At 30.8% G+C, this 15,719-nt stretch overlaps 1 protein-coding gene across 1 annotated transcript in view; it reads right to left on the bottom strand.

Annotated features, from left to right (window-relative positions):
- Positions 1–216: 216 nt before the first annotated feature.
- Positions 217–15,719, bottom strand: part of LOC140049713 (integrin beta-PS-like) — a 52,460-nt gene continuing 36,957 nt past the window's right edge. Inside the window, exons 11-16 of the mRNA XM_072094662.1 lie at positions 11,914–11,998; positions 11,098–11,300; positions 10,545–10,674; positions 5,486–5,593; positions 4,707–4,873; positions 217–4,273 (exon numbers count right to left, since the gene is read on the bottom strand). Of these exons, the coding sequence (XP_071950763.1) occupies positions 4,211–4,273; positions 4,707–4,873; positions 5,486–5,593; positions 10,545–10,674; positions 11,098–11,300; positions 11,914–11,998 (756 nt within the window). The 3' untranslated portion in view covers positions 217–4,210. The remainder of the gene's footprint in view (positions 4,274–4,706; positions 4,874–5,485; positions 5,594–10,544; positions 10,675–11,097; positions 11,301–11,913; positions 11,999–15,719) is intronic.

Below are 15,719 nucleotides of genomic sequence, written 5' to 3'. Positions count from 1 at the left end.
ATACAGTAAAGACCTATTACCTACAGTATCCATATTTATCTGCTGGTGGTCAAGTAAAAGATTAATGTTAAGTTAAGTTATAATATAAATTTTTATATCGTAAAATAAAAGAATTGTTTGTGCCGGTACTTTATTTTGACAACTTAGGCCTATATTATTAGAAGGATCAATAGACGAATATAGGCTATATTCAATGACGTAACACAAAGGGCAAAATGATGTGATAAAGTGTTTTATTTGATATTATCCTATAATAATATAGCTATTATAAAAACATTTGTGTACGGTTAATACTATAAATATCTATACAAAATATTACAAGCTTTTTTTTTCAAGGCACTTACGGATTACATTTAACTAATTTAATGTTTCAAACATTATATACATACACTAAATTCATAAGGTTGTAAGACAGCACTCGCAGCGCGCACCACTTCATCTGCTGGACATTGCAAGACATCGCAGTGTCCTACGCTGTCGATTTTAAAGACGAGAAGACGATACAACCTCGTAATATACCACACAGGCCATACTACTAATAAAGCAGCATTCATAATTCTAAAATATAACGTTACGTAAAGGTTGTACTAAAGTCAATTGATTTAATGAAAAGTATATGGCAAAATACACGTACAGTTAATATCAACACTCATAATAAATAAACGCGTGATCTATATTATACCTGGTGTACAAATTGAAGTTGGTGCCTTCATGACCAATCGACACATTGCTATTTATTATTGCCGATCTCTTTCTTCTAGTATAACATTATGATCAGATACAATTATTTACAGACAAAAATAAATAAAAATAAAATTGTGTAAACTAAGTTATAGGCCTAAATATATTACAAGATTATATAAAAAATGCTGTTGGAAAATCAGATACACCTTTTTTTTTAATGTCACAGAATTGGGTTAGATGTGATTGTTTTTAGTATATATTATTTAATAATTACATAAATACACTATTTTATAGTAATTCACAATTAAATAAAAAGCAATATCAATTTTGGTATTGTTGATGTTTTTTTTAAGGGCCGGGAGCTTTGTACTGTAATTTTAAAAGATGAACGAGTCTTACTCTTCGCTGTTCCTAGTCCATAGCCAAGATTTTTAAAAGAAAATATAGCTGTAGGCCTAGTATAGTAGTAGATGAATGAATTTTCCAAATAATTGTCATGAGGCCTATTTACCACTTTCGCTGCTGGTTTCTAACTTGAAAGGGCACCTTAGGATTAGAATTATTTTGAACCGAACGACCCGACATCCCTGGACGAGCTTGTGCTCTTACATAGGCCTAAAATACAATAAGAATTGGTTTATATTAAATTCACTAAATACTCAATGTTTACACAATTCAAACCCTTGAACTATTAATAACTACCACATTGATACTAACAAAAATCAATAATGTACCGGTAAACAGTTTTTTTAAAGACGGTTATTTCATCAAAAATGATCAAGATTGACATTAAACTTGAATTAAATAATTCTAATACAAAATCTAATGGCAAAAAGATTAAATTAATGACGTTTCATATATGATTTTTAAAACATTCTCTGCCAATTTTATATATTTGCCAAGGAAGCAGACAAGAAGATACAAGATGAAATAAAAGTAGCATTTGGAAAACAATACATTGTAGAATAAATATACGTGAGTCCATGGTTAAAAATGGTTGCAAGGTCATTAATATCGATACCGTATAATAACACGATCATAAATTTCTATTCCTTTGACATTATAATACAGTCTATTTCGAAAAAGAAGCCCATAGTATCTTGAAAAGAAGTCACAAGTATAGAAAAATGGGTAGCTTTAAGAAATACTATTATGCTAATATAATTTCTAATTTGATACGATTATCAGAAAAGGAATTACTGTGATACGGGTTACTGGTGATACTGAGCTATTAGGCCTATTGTGTTTTTATTTCTTGTTATCATGTATATAAATATATTGTATAATCCGGGTTGTAAAATGAAAACAAACAAATGAAAATGTGTGAACTATTTTAAAACGGGATAGATGATAATGATGATCCTGTCAAGTGTAAAGCAAAATATAAGAAAATTAATGAAAACAGGAGTAATACAGAATTCATATATGTAAAAATGTTACTTATGAACTGTAACGACATTTACAAGTTAAATAATACGATTTTATGTAATATGAGATAATATGAATGTGAATAAAAGTGGTGTTTGCGCCACAAAAGAAAGAGAAAAAAAGAAAAGAAGTCATGGGATTGATATCGAGATGGACTTCTTTTCGATGTTTTACGGTATACTATGTAATATTATTGTTTGATCATGAAAGTGGTTCCACGCTGGTTCATAAACATTTTTATCTGATTTTGTTATTACATTTCATATTGATATTATATAGTAAACGTCTTTTATGTCTTAAATAAGTAATAATATACACATAAATAACAAAGTAACAATAAAAACAAACTTAAAACAGTAGTAAGTAGTAATATTACAATATGATTTTACTAATGTTTATAGTACCCAACAGTATGGACCAGTTTGCCTTTTATATGACCTTTGTACAGGTTTGACACTAATGTATATGGAGTCAAATTTAGAAGACAAAATGTTACGTATTGACCTGTGATTGTATAATAGTGAATGAATACATTGCCGAATGGCCCAAGTAAAAAAACAGTAGTAAGTGTATATTGTGAATTTAAGGAAGGATAAATATAAGAGATATATTCAGGAAATATGAACATTTTTTAAAAAGATTTTTGAAGTTTTTAATACTTTAAACATTATAAAGATTCTTTTTAGCTTTATATTACTTTTTATGTATTAATTTAACAATTAAACTTTTGAAACATATCCATATAAATTGGAGAATTATCATCAAATCAGAAAACTAGATAGTTAGGATATTTTTATAGAAGTGGGAAAATTCCTCCATCTTTGTTATGTACCTGCATAAATATTACAGTGGAAACTGTATTAAGGGGACACCTTTGGGACCAGTGTCCCCTTAAAGTCTGGTTCGCAATATGACACAATGCAATGACGTAAGCCACAACGCAAAAGATCATTCAAACTTTCGTTGCGGCTTACGTCCTTGTACTGCGTCCTAGTGGGAACCAAGCCTAATAGAGTTTCCTTTGAACACTGGCTGTGAGTTCTTATTTATACAGTCAGTACTGTGTTTTAAGGTTTATTATAGAGTAACCAATTACAGTACTTTTGGTAAGCTCACAATACTGTCATAATATAAGATATTATTATAATTTTTAAAATATGTGAACAAATAACAACATTTTCACATGTTTTATATAAAATATTTATCTTAAATAAAATAAAGCACTTTGTTTAAAGGCAGAAGACATGGCCACACCACTATACGCTACTCTAATTTATTCTTAAATCCTAATTTTTTTTTGTCAAATCAACCTCTAATTTTATCACATATTGCAACTTAGCACCAAATTCAGCATGATCTAGTACCATTGAGGTATTAATAGATTGACTAGAGTGCTAACTATGTTACAGAAAAATGATGAGGACAGTTCTGGTGCTTAACAAATTATCCGCTGTATCTTTTCAAAAATATTATTTAGTAACATAAAACAATAACTTACAATATTATGAAGAATACATGAGTCAGAATTTATATACAGTATATATATATATTTTTAAATATAAACATACATAAATGTACAGTCCAGTTTTTATAAATTACTTATTTGTTATGGTAATGAATATAACAATTTATTGTTAAATATGGAGTTAGCTCTCTAGCCAATGAATTAATAACTCTAATTATAGTACAGACACTTCATGTTCTATCAGATACCTGTGGTGAATTCTGTTTGACAAGATGCTCTGGTTAAGTTTCTGGTATCAGACCATTTTATATAATTATGTGGTATATTTTGTGTTGGCCACGGCATCTAGTATTGTGGATCTGGACAAGCCACTTTGTTCTGATATCCTACTGTGTGGCCCAGTGGAGAGTATCTCATGGTACTTTGATCTGATCTCAGTTGTAGCCTAGTGGGCATTTCTTTTTCTGATAACAGGCTTGATTGATCTGTCAGTTACAGTCTGAACTTTGCCATAAATTATTATTCTGATATCATTTAGTCTGTGTATCAGTTTTCAATTTGATCTGGCCTTGTTGGATGGTTCTGAATGAGGTCTTGTTTGGCAACAGGTATCAACATCTTGCATAAAACCTTCTATTTACCATATGTTGGATTCTTGTAGGTTGTCGTAGAAGATTTAAAAAGGGGATTTATATTCTGAAAAAAAGCAAGTAAGTATGTCTAGGTAATATTTTCTTGGTTTAATTTTTCATAAACATATTACATTTCAATTAGTATTTTCAATGCTAATGTTCCAATGCAATGCATGTTAATCACAGAAATTGACATAAATATATACTTATACTTTTAGTTTAAGGTATTTACTAGTACTGTTAGATTTAACATTTTCAATTACAATACTACGATACATCATAATCATACTAGAAATAGATATAGAGATAGATAGAGAGTTCAAATGCAAATAGAAATGTTTAAAATAAATAATGTTTTCTTGGAAAGTCAGCTACAGTGAACTTGGATGCTATGTAGTGGTGACTCTACATAAAAATGGTCTGGTCTTTAAAGGGAAACCATAAATAATAAATAAATAAACATTAACTACAAGATAAAAAAAATAATCATTCCTTACTGCATCTGTTCGTGCATTTTCTAACTCTTTCAAAAATTTAGCATATTCTCGTTTGTCATATATATATGTAGCTATCTTCCAGGCCAGCAGAAGGGCTAGACCAACTAGTAATATACCAATAATGATGCCAATAGCCAGCCATAAGGCATCTATTCCTTCTGGGCAAGCTGAAAATAAAGTACGACATGTTGATAAATATTCATATAAATTATTAACATGAAGTGTTGCACATGTTGAATCAAGACAAGCCGTGTTTGCTGCACTTGACTGACATTTATTTTTCTGCAAATATTTCCTACAAAAAAGCCATTACAATCATTTTTTTCACTCTAACTCTATCATGCATTTCACATACTTTGTACAAACAAGTCTAGTATAATAATGAAGTGCATGTCTCAAATTGAAATAAAAGATGTTTAATATACAAAGAATACAGGTTACTGATGGTACTCTTTCGTAATTGTTTGTGAAAAAAGTTCAGTATGCCTGCTGATGTCCATCAAATTGTCCCCGTCAAATGAGGGGATGTATACTGTATATATGAAGGTGTGTGTGCGCGTGTGTGAAGTGCACAGAGATCTCGATATATAGCTCTATGTCTACACTATCAAAATAGTTTGACAAAAAAGTGTAATGTACCCATTACGGTAGTTTTCATCACCATATATGGGCACATAACATGTTTTTGTCACATAAAGTTTGATAGTGTACGTATAGACAGAGCTTTAGACAATGTATTGGGTTTCATTTTGCTGGGGTTTTCTTTTTACATTACTTACATGTTATTTTCTGTACCAGAATCACCTCCATTGTTCCATTCATAACAAAGTTAAAAGAGAAGAGACAACCAAGTTCATCTTTGTATGTACAAGGATCAGTTCCATTTACTGTGAAAAAAACCCACAAATTTGGCATAAATAAATTCATAACCTCCATACTATTATTTTATTTTTATACACTTTTATAATTTTAACTGTAGTGAACTACTTTCTATCTATAAAGATACCAGATATTTCAATAAAAGGTTAAGACAATTGTAGAGTACAATGATGATGCGTTTCATTTAAACAAACATAAAGTCATGGTTATGTTTCATATAAAATAAAGTTAAGTGGCAATATTAAAAAAATGTTTTTTTACCAAAAGGTGTGGTCCCCATATTTATTTTATTTCAACAATATTTAACAAGGATAGTACATCCAGACAAAGCTGATCATAATACGGACCCTTAGTACAAAATAATTTGACAAGACAAGTAACATACAAATATAACACTTAAAAACATTTATAAATAAATAAAATAATTAAAAAAATAATTAAAATCTGAAAAAAATGATTTAAAAAACAGAAATCGCTACAAACGCTAGTGAGTTGACCAATCATAATTGACAGTTTGTATAATCCATTGCGTTGACAATAACGTACACCATACGTTTTTAAGGATACTTTGCTTCAAATAGTTATTTTTTATGATGTTAATGTAATCTACATATGTTTCATTGATTGTACCAGCAATATTAGTATTATCATTTCTAAATTGAATCCAATTGCCATCAGATTATTTTATTAACATCAATAAAATATTTTTAATATATACCATATTTTTTAACCCAATATGTTGTCAGAACAACAGCCAATCAGAAATCAGAAAATGTTGTATTTTTTGTCGGAACACATATATTTAGTGGCTCATGCAAAGTTTTGATTTGTACTGTACAATATGCGGTTTTCATACCCATATCAAAGTGAATTCCTTGTTTTTATACCAATATCAGAGTGAATTCCTTAGTTTTCATATCAACATCAGAGTGATTCCTAAAAATTTATTACAAAATCATGGCTAACCCTTGTATTATATGTCTTAAAAATTGTGAAATAATTCCAAATAATACTAGATTTCAACTCGTCACTACAGACGAGTTAGGTTATCCGCAGCGCAAACGCCACGTCATACGTTAGAATATTGCGCACAGAAAAACGATTATGCCATTGAAAAAATGTTTGCTCTCTATTTTGTGTCACGTCTAAGTATATACAGTTTACACTATATATTGTATACGTACTACATACAGTGCAGAATAGGTGAAAATAAGTGACCAAAGTTATTGACGCTTTTGCACATGATAACGTCATAACAATTTAAAAAATGGTATATCGTGCGAAAGACAATTGATTGGCCTAGACAAAATAAAAAAATAGGGGGAAATGGAATACGGATAAGTGGAGATGTGCTCTATTAAATGTGATGAGCTATGATGAAAGAGACAAAAATCCTCTATTTTATATTTGAGTGGCCATACGATGACGTCACAATGTCCGGTTAGCCATATCGATGCATGATTCTATATCTACAACTCATCAACTTCCATAATATGTAATAAAAAATAAACTTCACCATGTAGTTTAGAATTTATGACTGTTTAAAAGAAGGCATAATTTTGACGAATTTTTGAACAAATTATCCAATTCCACGTGCTCGTATGACGTAATTTTAAGTCTAAATTGTTTAGAAGTTGGTAAAATTACTAGAAAAGGCTGGAAAAACATAAATCACGTGAAAAAAGTATATTTTTAACGCCACGTGCGAATTTTTGACATGCTCAAAATAACATGAAACGCGTAGAAAGTCACTTTTTGTGAAACATGCCATTTTTAATCCCTAGAAAGTGTGCCCTTGATATAACTTAAATTTTCACCAAGTGTCAATACAAAATGACTTTTAGTTTTTTATCTATGATCAATCATTGAAATTCTTAAAATCGCGCGTAACTTACACTGCGCATCTCAGAGGCGACCGAAAACCTTATTACGACATCTTCAGATAGAGGTCAATCATCTGATAAAATTATACAATGTTATGTTAAGAAGATTTAGAGATACACGCGCAACAAAATTCTGGGAAAGACGAATTATAGGTGATCATTTTTATAATTTTATTGACATTAATATTTTGTTAAACATGCACGTACGTTAACATACAATCGAAAAATGTTGATGTATGCCATCCTATTATACGCTTATAGTGCTGTGTTGTGCCTATTATATGTATACATTATGTACAGTATATACTGTATATATCTATATACAGTGTAGCATAGGTAAAATTACGGGACACACATCATGTTCCAATTTTGTGGTATGATGGAATTATCAAAATAAACTCAAAGATGACAATTTCGAAAGATAATGAATTGAGCAAATAAATATAAGAATTGGAAGAAAATTTGGCACGTAGAAGCGCTGTACGCGGTCTTTGAAATTTGTATAACTTTTACGAAAAAGATGAAAATACTACTTTTTAACTTCAACTGGCCATATGTTAACGTCACAACATCCAATAGGCTTTTTTTTTGTATGAATTCATATCTACATTTCATCAGCTTTCATAATAAATTATAATCATCAAGGTAACCTTTAATTCTGAAGAGCTGTAAGATATTCAAATTTACGGTGAAGGTGAACTTACACGACCTATGTTAATCAAGTTTTTACGCATGATGACGTCATCAAAATAAAAGTAGTGGCAAGTCATAAGAAAGTCAATTAATTGAGCAATCATATACTGAAAATTGAGCGAAAACCCGGCACAAAATAACAGAGATGCGTTCTATTGAATGTGAAAAAGAATGACAAAAGAGAAAAATAACTTAATTTTAAATTCAAGTGGCCATTTGATGACGTAAAAACATTTTGTACGTAAAATGTGTACATGAATTCATATCTACAACTCAACGGCTTCCAGAAAAAGTTAAAAAAATTGGGGGTCATCGTGCATTCTGAAGAATTATTTTGATTTTTAAAATGCCTTATTTTTCACCATTTTCAACACTTTGATGCAATTAATTTGCGCATTTTATCATTTTGAACCTGCTCGTATAGCGTTATTTTATATCGGAACTGACTCAAATTTGGTGAATGTACTAAAGATGGTGAGTAGAATGCGATTTGTAAAAAAAAATCGTATTTTTTACGTAAGTATCGCGCGCGCAAAAAAAATTTTTTGCGCAGTAATTTTTTGAAACACACAAATGGCCTAATTCATGCTCTAAATTGATCAAAACTTAATTTTGAGGTTTTTAAATTTTTAAAGCGCGATTTCACGCGCATGACCCTACGTGTGCGTGCGTTTTTATTTGCTAATATTTTTACACTTGACCTGAAGTTTACGTTTAGTGAATTACATTAATATGTGATAATTAATTATGGAGATATGATTGATAATGTGATTTCACAAAATGGCGTATAAATTACGTCACGGTTGAGTGATCACGCTGAAAAGCTTATTAGAACTAAGTTAAAGTATTTGAAAGACATTGTGAAATTTTGGTAATCATTGACATTAAACTTTTTGAGATATCTGTTACACAAAATCTGTACAGAAAGTAATAAATAATAACAAAGATTTGATACAATAACAATAGGTGATCATTTTATTCTAAATGATCACCTAAAAAAAAAAGATCGTGACAATAACAAGAGGTTATCCGCCAAGTGCGGATAACCAAAAAACCAGAATTTAATTATTATTATTATTACTGGAATCTGTGTGGCCTTTTATCAAAATACTTATCTAAAACCAGAAATGTATTTTATATTTATTATTAAGTTTTATATTTTACTGGAATCTCTGGCATTCTCCAATTCATTACACACCTACCTAGCACAAAATATAAAGCATCCACCTGTAAAACTATGTGGAGATACAAGGTTTTTATAGAAAGCAATGCATAGTTTTCTTCATAGGGGATATATTTCAACAGTGGTTAGAGCAGTACTTTTTTTAACGCGATTTATATTTTGAAAGTAAATAAAATGTTTTGGCAAACAATGCTTCAGTCATTACTGCCAAAAGTCATGGGTTTATGTCCCACCCGAGAATTACTTCCATCAATTCCTGATTTTTTTTTCAGTTCGCAAAAAGTAAAAACTATTCGAACAACCAATTTCCCTGAAAGGAATTTATGAACTGGAAACATCAATATGCAAGTGCTGAAAGCTTTTGATTAACACAAACAGGCCTAGCCCTATAATTCGCTAGATCAGCAATACACAACCCCATAGAAAACAGATGATGAGGACCATTTTTTTAATCAATTTTAATTTTAACGGATGAATATATAAATGAAATTAAATAAAAAATAAATATAATAAATTAGTTTATTACTTTTCAACTTTTCGACTTCTTACCAATTAAACCTTCTTCTTCCTTTATAAATAATCTTTATTTGTTACAAATTTTGTATAATTCAAGATAATAAACAACTAGTATATAAAACTATTAGATCACAGAAGATTTCCTTTAAGTGCTTAAGAAAATCTTTATAATAATATTTTACAATGGCATAAATTATACAGTACCTGCTAAAACTCAGTATAGATTATACAGTTCTTATAACATCATGAACAGATAGCTGATAAAGAGCTTTCATTTCTGTTCATTTGCATAACAGCGTAGTTTTCAGAGAAAAGTTTTGTTAAAACACTTGTTCATTTTGCTTCGACAGGAAGTGTAGTACGCAATGCATGTGTCGTGAAAGCAACATATGCATAAGGCACTCTTCCCTGAACAAACCAGAAACATTTCCTAAATTGTCATATGCTTGTCCTACTATACTTTATAGTTTATCAACACTGTGAACCACCAATTACAACATGGCAACTCAAGACATTGGATTGTACTAATGTAATTTAATCTGTGTTTTATCCTTTTTAAAGTTTTTTTATCAGATGAATACAATAAAAGAAATGAAACAAGAAGGTTTACAGAATCTTGAAGACAAATCAAATAAAATAAATGAGTTTATTACTTTTCAATTAAAATGTTCCTACAATTCTTACCTATTAATTCTTCTTCCTCGACAAGTATAATTCTTTGAGGACACTCTTGGCATTTTTCCTCAGATATACCTGTACCGTAAGCGAGACATTGCACACAGTCACAATTGCGATCACATTTAGCTGGACATGTCTACAAACATCAGTAAATATGATTATGGGGTTCTGTCGTACAGTAAGTACAAAATAGGTGGAACGATTCGGTGATGGGTGTCACATGACTTAAACTTAAGACAGTTTTACATAGAAAATAGAAGTATATTATAATACAAATACATTTATTCATCATCAGAAAAATCATTGGAAAAATTATGGTACAGTATAAATTATTATGGTAACTGTACAATGTTAAAATGATGAAATGGAGTCTCAAGAAACCAGAAGCTTTGTATAAAAGAGATCCCAGATTACATGAAATAAAATAATTAAAATTGAACTAATGGATAATAATTTATTAATATTTCTATGAATAGGGCATTTGATCAATCCTGATGATGATGACATCATACATTTGAATTTGAGGATGCACTAAATATTTTAACATAAATGAACTTACATCACAATCCTCACAAGTTGGGCCATCGTAGACCAGTGTTGCATTGCACATGCAAACACCACATTCACAGTGTCCAGCGTCATTGCACTCTTTTCCAGTAGATGCTAGGCAGTTTTCAATGCTGGTTGGACAACTGCAATCAGGACCACTATAGCCTGGCTTGCATTCACACTGACCACAAATGCATGTTCCTTTTGATGGACCTATCAAAGTTAATAAATACCTATAAGATCTGTCTACACTATCACAGTTTGACAAAAAAAAGGGTATTGATATGATGTTATCGTGTCCATCGGCACGTCAATTTAGGCACAGAAAGTGTGATAGTGTAGACAGAGCTTAGTCATAAATTATTTCTATCAAGTCCATGTTATATAGCACAGCATACTGTATATTATACACAAGATGCTCAAAACCATTTTCATAATAATTAATAATAATTAAATACCTCATTTGTAATACTACCATTTTCATGATGTTCAAAGGCAAAAAATCACAGAGAAATAATATAATAAATTGTCTACAGAGATTGATTATCTTATTGCAGTTATTGCAGTAACTAAACTATTTTGTTTCTGTTTAACCTGTTTATGCAATGCAATAATCTAATAATCTAATTTGGGTAATAATACACACTGTTTATTGCAATGACTATCATAGCTTCTACATTTGAAACACGACTAAAATCATATTCAAGATATTTAGTTACTGTAGTAGAAAAATGCTGATATGGTCCTTAATATTGTCAGCAGAGCTTAAATTGACCAAAGTATGTGCATGAAAAAGAAAATACAGTATAAACAAAATTAAACATACCACCACAAATGAGGTCAGCAGAATCTCTGCGACAAGAGAAGTTATTACAGTTGCAAAACTTTCCTGTGATTTTTTCTAAAGGATTCTTGAAAAAGAAAAAAATATTAATCATAACAAAAAAGCTCTATTTATAATACATTTTATATTATATTAATTGCATTCAAGAAAATATATGACCAGTATATTATCAGGAGCCGGGTTACAACATTTGGCAAAAAATTAGTGGGTTGGATTATAATGTAGCTTGGCATTCGGCTAGTCTTTCCACTACACCATGCATTAAGATTTAGTTTAAGTTACAGTACGTGTGCTTTTTCTATATTTAAATTTTTTATTTCTTGTGTTGTTACATGTTTTGTGAATGATGTACAGTATAACTCTTTATATTTTAATTGTTTTGTATGTAGTGTATCAAACGACACATTTCCAATGGCATGTATGTATTTTGTATGTAATTGGACAATAAAAGATTTTTGAATTTTGAATTTGAATAATATAAAACATGTTAATATGGTAATAACATTTTTATTGAACTGTAATAATGATGACAATCATTGCATATATTTTTTAAAACTAACTGATCACGTCACCAGTGTAACTGTTGATCACATAGCAGTTGGCCATTATTAGAAATAGAGAAATTTAACATGTACAATATAGTTATAAATAACAAATTGACTACTTGAGTCTCGCCTCCTCCTCTCACGATCCTATATAAAAGAGTGACATTTTCTATGTATAGGGTTACATTATTTTTAATATTTTGCACTTACTAATTGTAAATTATCATCAGCAACAGATTTTAAAAATTGGAACTTCTTTTTTACTCTAATTGACCCACTATAGTATACTCAAGTTCAAGTTCAAGTTCAAGTTAAAATTTATTGTCAAATACACAGTAAATGAAATTTGCCTTCCAAGGTTCAAATTACAATAAAAATAACAACAGTTAAAAACATACAATACTATACAATAGATAAGATAATATATAAGAAAATATGCTATGTATAAAACATTATGAACAGTATAAATATTAAAATACTATATAAAGAATAAAATATAAAACGTCTCAAGTTATCTTTTAAATTGCTTGTTGTATTGCCTGATTGCACACGGAAGAAATGATTTATTATGACGCTCAGTCTTCTTAATTGAAGGAATCATCCTTCGGGATCTACTGAAATTTATAAAGTTAAAAAGAGGATGAGACTGGCCGTTAATTATACATTTTAGTTTTTTCTCCATAACCTTATCGCATATATCATGGATAGATGGGACGTTTGCACCTATTACCTTCTTAGCCATTTTTATTATTCTCTGTAATTTATTTGAGTTATACTTAGATAAACTATTTAGCCATACAATACAGCAAAATGTTAATATGGACTGTATCATAGCCTGATGGAATAGAGACAGCGCATCTCTGCCAATCTTAAAGTTTCTTAATTTCCTTAAGAAGTACAATCTTTGGTTTGCCTTCGCATAGACTTTGGCAGTCTTGGCGTTCCATGACAGTTTTTCATCTATCTATACTCCTAAATATTTATGTTCACTAGTTGTGCGGACATCATTATCTTTCATATTTAAAGGTATAAGTTGCCTCTTAATTTTACGAAAGTCAAACACAATTTCCTTTGTTTTATTTACATTAATACTTAGACAGTTCATATCACACCAGTTAATTATATTATTAACTTCAGTTCTATACGTGCTCTCATCATTGTTTACAATTAAACCTGTGATCAGCAAATTTAACTATTTGACATGATTCACTTCTAAGGTCGCTTGTATATAATGTGAACAACAATGGAGATAACACGCATGCATCCCTGTAGGGCACCGGTGTTTGAAACAATGATATCAGACAAAACATTATCAATTCTAACACGCTGGGTTCTGTTTTTCAAGAAATCTCTGATCCATAGACAAACAAAAGGATTAACATTCATACTAACTAATTTATCAAGAAGTATGTTTGGTTTCATTGAATTGAAAGCCGAAGAAAAATCTAAAAATAACGTCCTTACATATTGCCTAGGTTTATCCAAAGTTTCATAGATTGGATGCAAGAGGGTAGTTATTGCATCGTCGACACCTCTATTACTACAGTATGCAAACTGATTATTATCAACAAAAGGCAACGTTTCTTTAATCAATACATCTTTAAATAGCCTCTCAAAGCACTTTGTAATAATTTGGGTTAGAGCAACAGGACGATAATCATTTAATATTTTCGGCTTAGGTACTTTATTTATTGGGGCTATTATTGAATACTTCCACATGCATGGGACACAAGAAGAGCTTAACGACCAGTTAAATAATCTACAAAAGATAGGCGCAAGTTGTTTATAGCATGACTTTAAAATATTGCCAGTTAGTTTATCTGACCCAGCTGCTTTATTTGGCTTAACACCCTTAAATACTTTCTCAACTGAAAGCAGATCAAATTCAGGTACATCAGATTTGGTTGTATTTAACTCTAGGTTCAGTTTAACATCATTATCATTAGTATTATTAATTTGGTCATCATTATCAAATCTGTTAAAAAATATATTTAGTTTATTTGCAAAGTCCAATGGTCGGGATCCGGATGGAACTATTATTGTGTTCTGCCTTTTCGCGTTTCCAATAACTTTCTTTAATCCATTCCATGCTTGCTTGGGGTTACCGCTATCAAAATCATTCTTTATTTTCTCTCCAAATTTGCGTTTGGCATCATTAATTCGCTTTTTCCTTAACTTCTGAATACGCTTCTTTTCCATAACATCATTATTGCGGACAGCTTGTTGTTTTTGCTGTAAAAGTTCTCAGATATCCTTAGTGACCCATGGTTTACAATTTGGATAAATGTTTATTTCTTTCTTTTTAATGATGCTAGACTCACAAAAAATAATGTATTCAACAATTGTTTCCATAGTGGCGTCAATAGAATCTGTATTCATAAACACATCCAAATTCGTAGCTTCAAGACATCCTTTAAATTCCTCCATACTATCATTTGTCCACACTTTGATTTCCTTGACCATTGGTTTACTTTGTTTTAACTTTTGTTTATAAGCTGGTATTAAAGATTTACCTGACTTGTACGCGTTCTTTATGTTGCCGTAACAACAATCAAGTATTTTGTTACCGCGTGTGGGAAAGTCTACGTACTGATAATAATTCGAAACCTTCTTGAGGTCGCACGAGTTAAAGTCACCAGTGACTAACTTAACAGCATCAGGGGATTCTGTGTCCAGTTCACTTAATATGGTTTGAATGTCAGATGCAGCTACTTTCATATCAGCTCTTGGGTGGATGTAGACTACTGTGACAAAAATTTTATTGAACTCGCGAGGAAGATAAAATGGACGAAGCGAAACAGTAATGAGTTAGTAGTACACCGCCGATATTTCACCGTAACATTGTTGCACCATAGACTGTTGACAAAAACGCAAACACCGCCTCCAATGGATTTTCCAGAGTCTAGTGTTCGGTCAGACCTTTCACATGAGAATCCATCGATGTTTGTATCAAACTCAGAATCAGTATCTGTAAAAAATGTCTCAGACATATACATATCAAATTTGCATCACGATAATCCTTGAGATAAAGGGTGCATGCTTTCAACTCATCCAGTTTATTGCGGAGTGACTGAGCATTCCCTGTTAGTATAGAGGGTAGCGGAGCAGAAAACTTACGGCGTTTAAGTCTAGCTTTAAGACCACCTCTTCTCCCTCGTTTCCTGTTTTTGATCTGCGCTCCTAACGTGTCAGTGTCAGTGGCACTAGGCCTAGATCTACGTTGCACGCCGGGTAACGCAGGTC

Source organism: Antedon mediterranea, chromosome 5 (assembly GCF_964355755.1).
Source record: "Antedon mediterranea chromosome 5, ecAntMedi1.1, whole genome shotgun sequence".
Lineage (NCBI taxonomy): Eukaryota > Metazoa > Echinodermata > Crinoidea > Comatulida > Antedonidae > Antedon > Antedon mediterranea.
The sequence above is the reverse complement of the archived record's forward strand: the minus strand, read 5'-3'. Positions and strand labels throughout refer to the sequence as shown.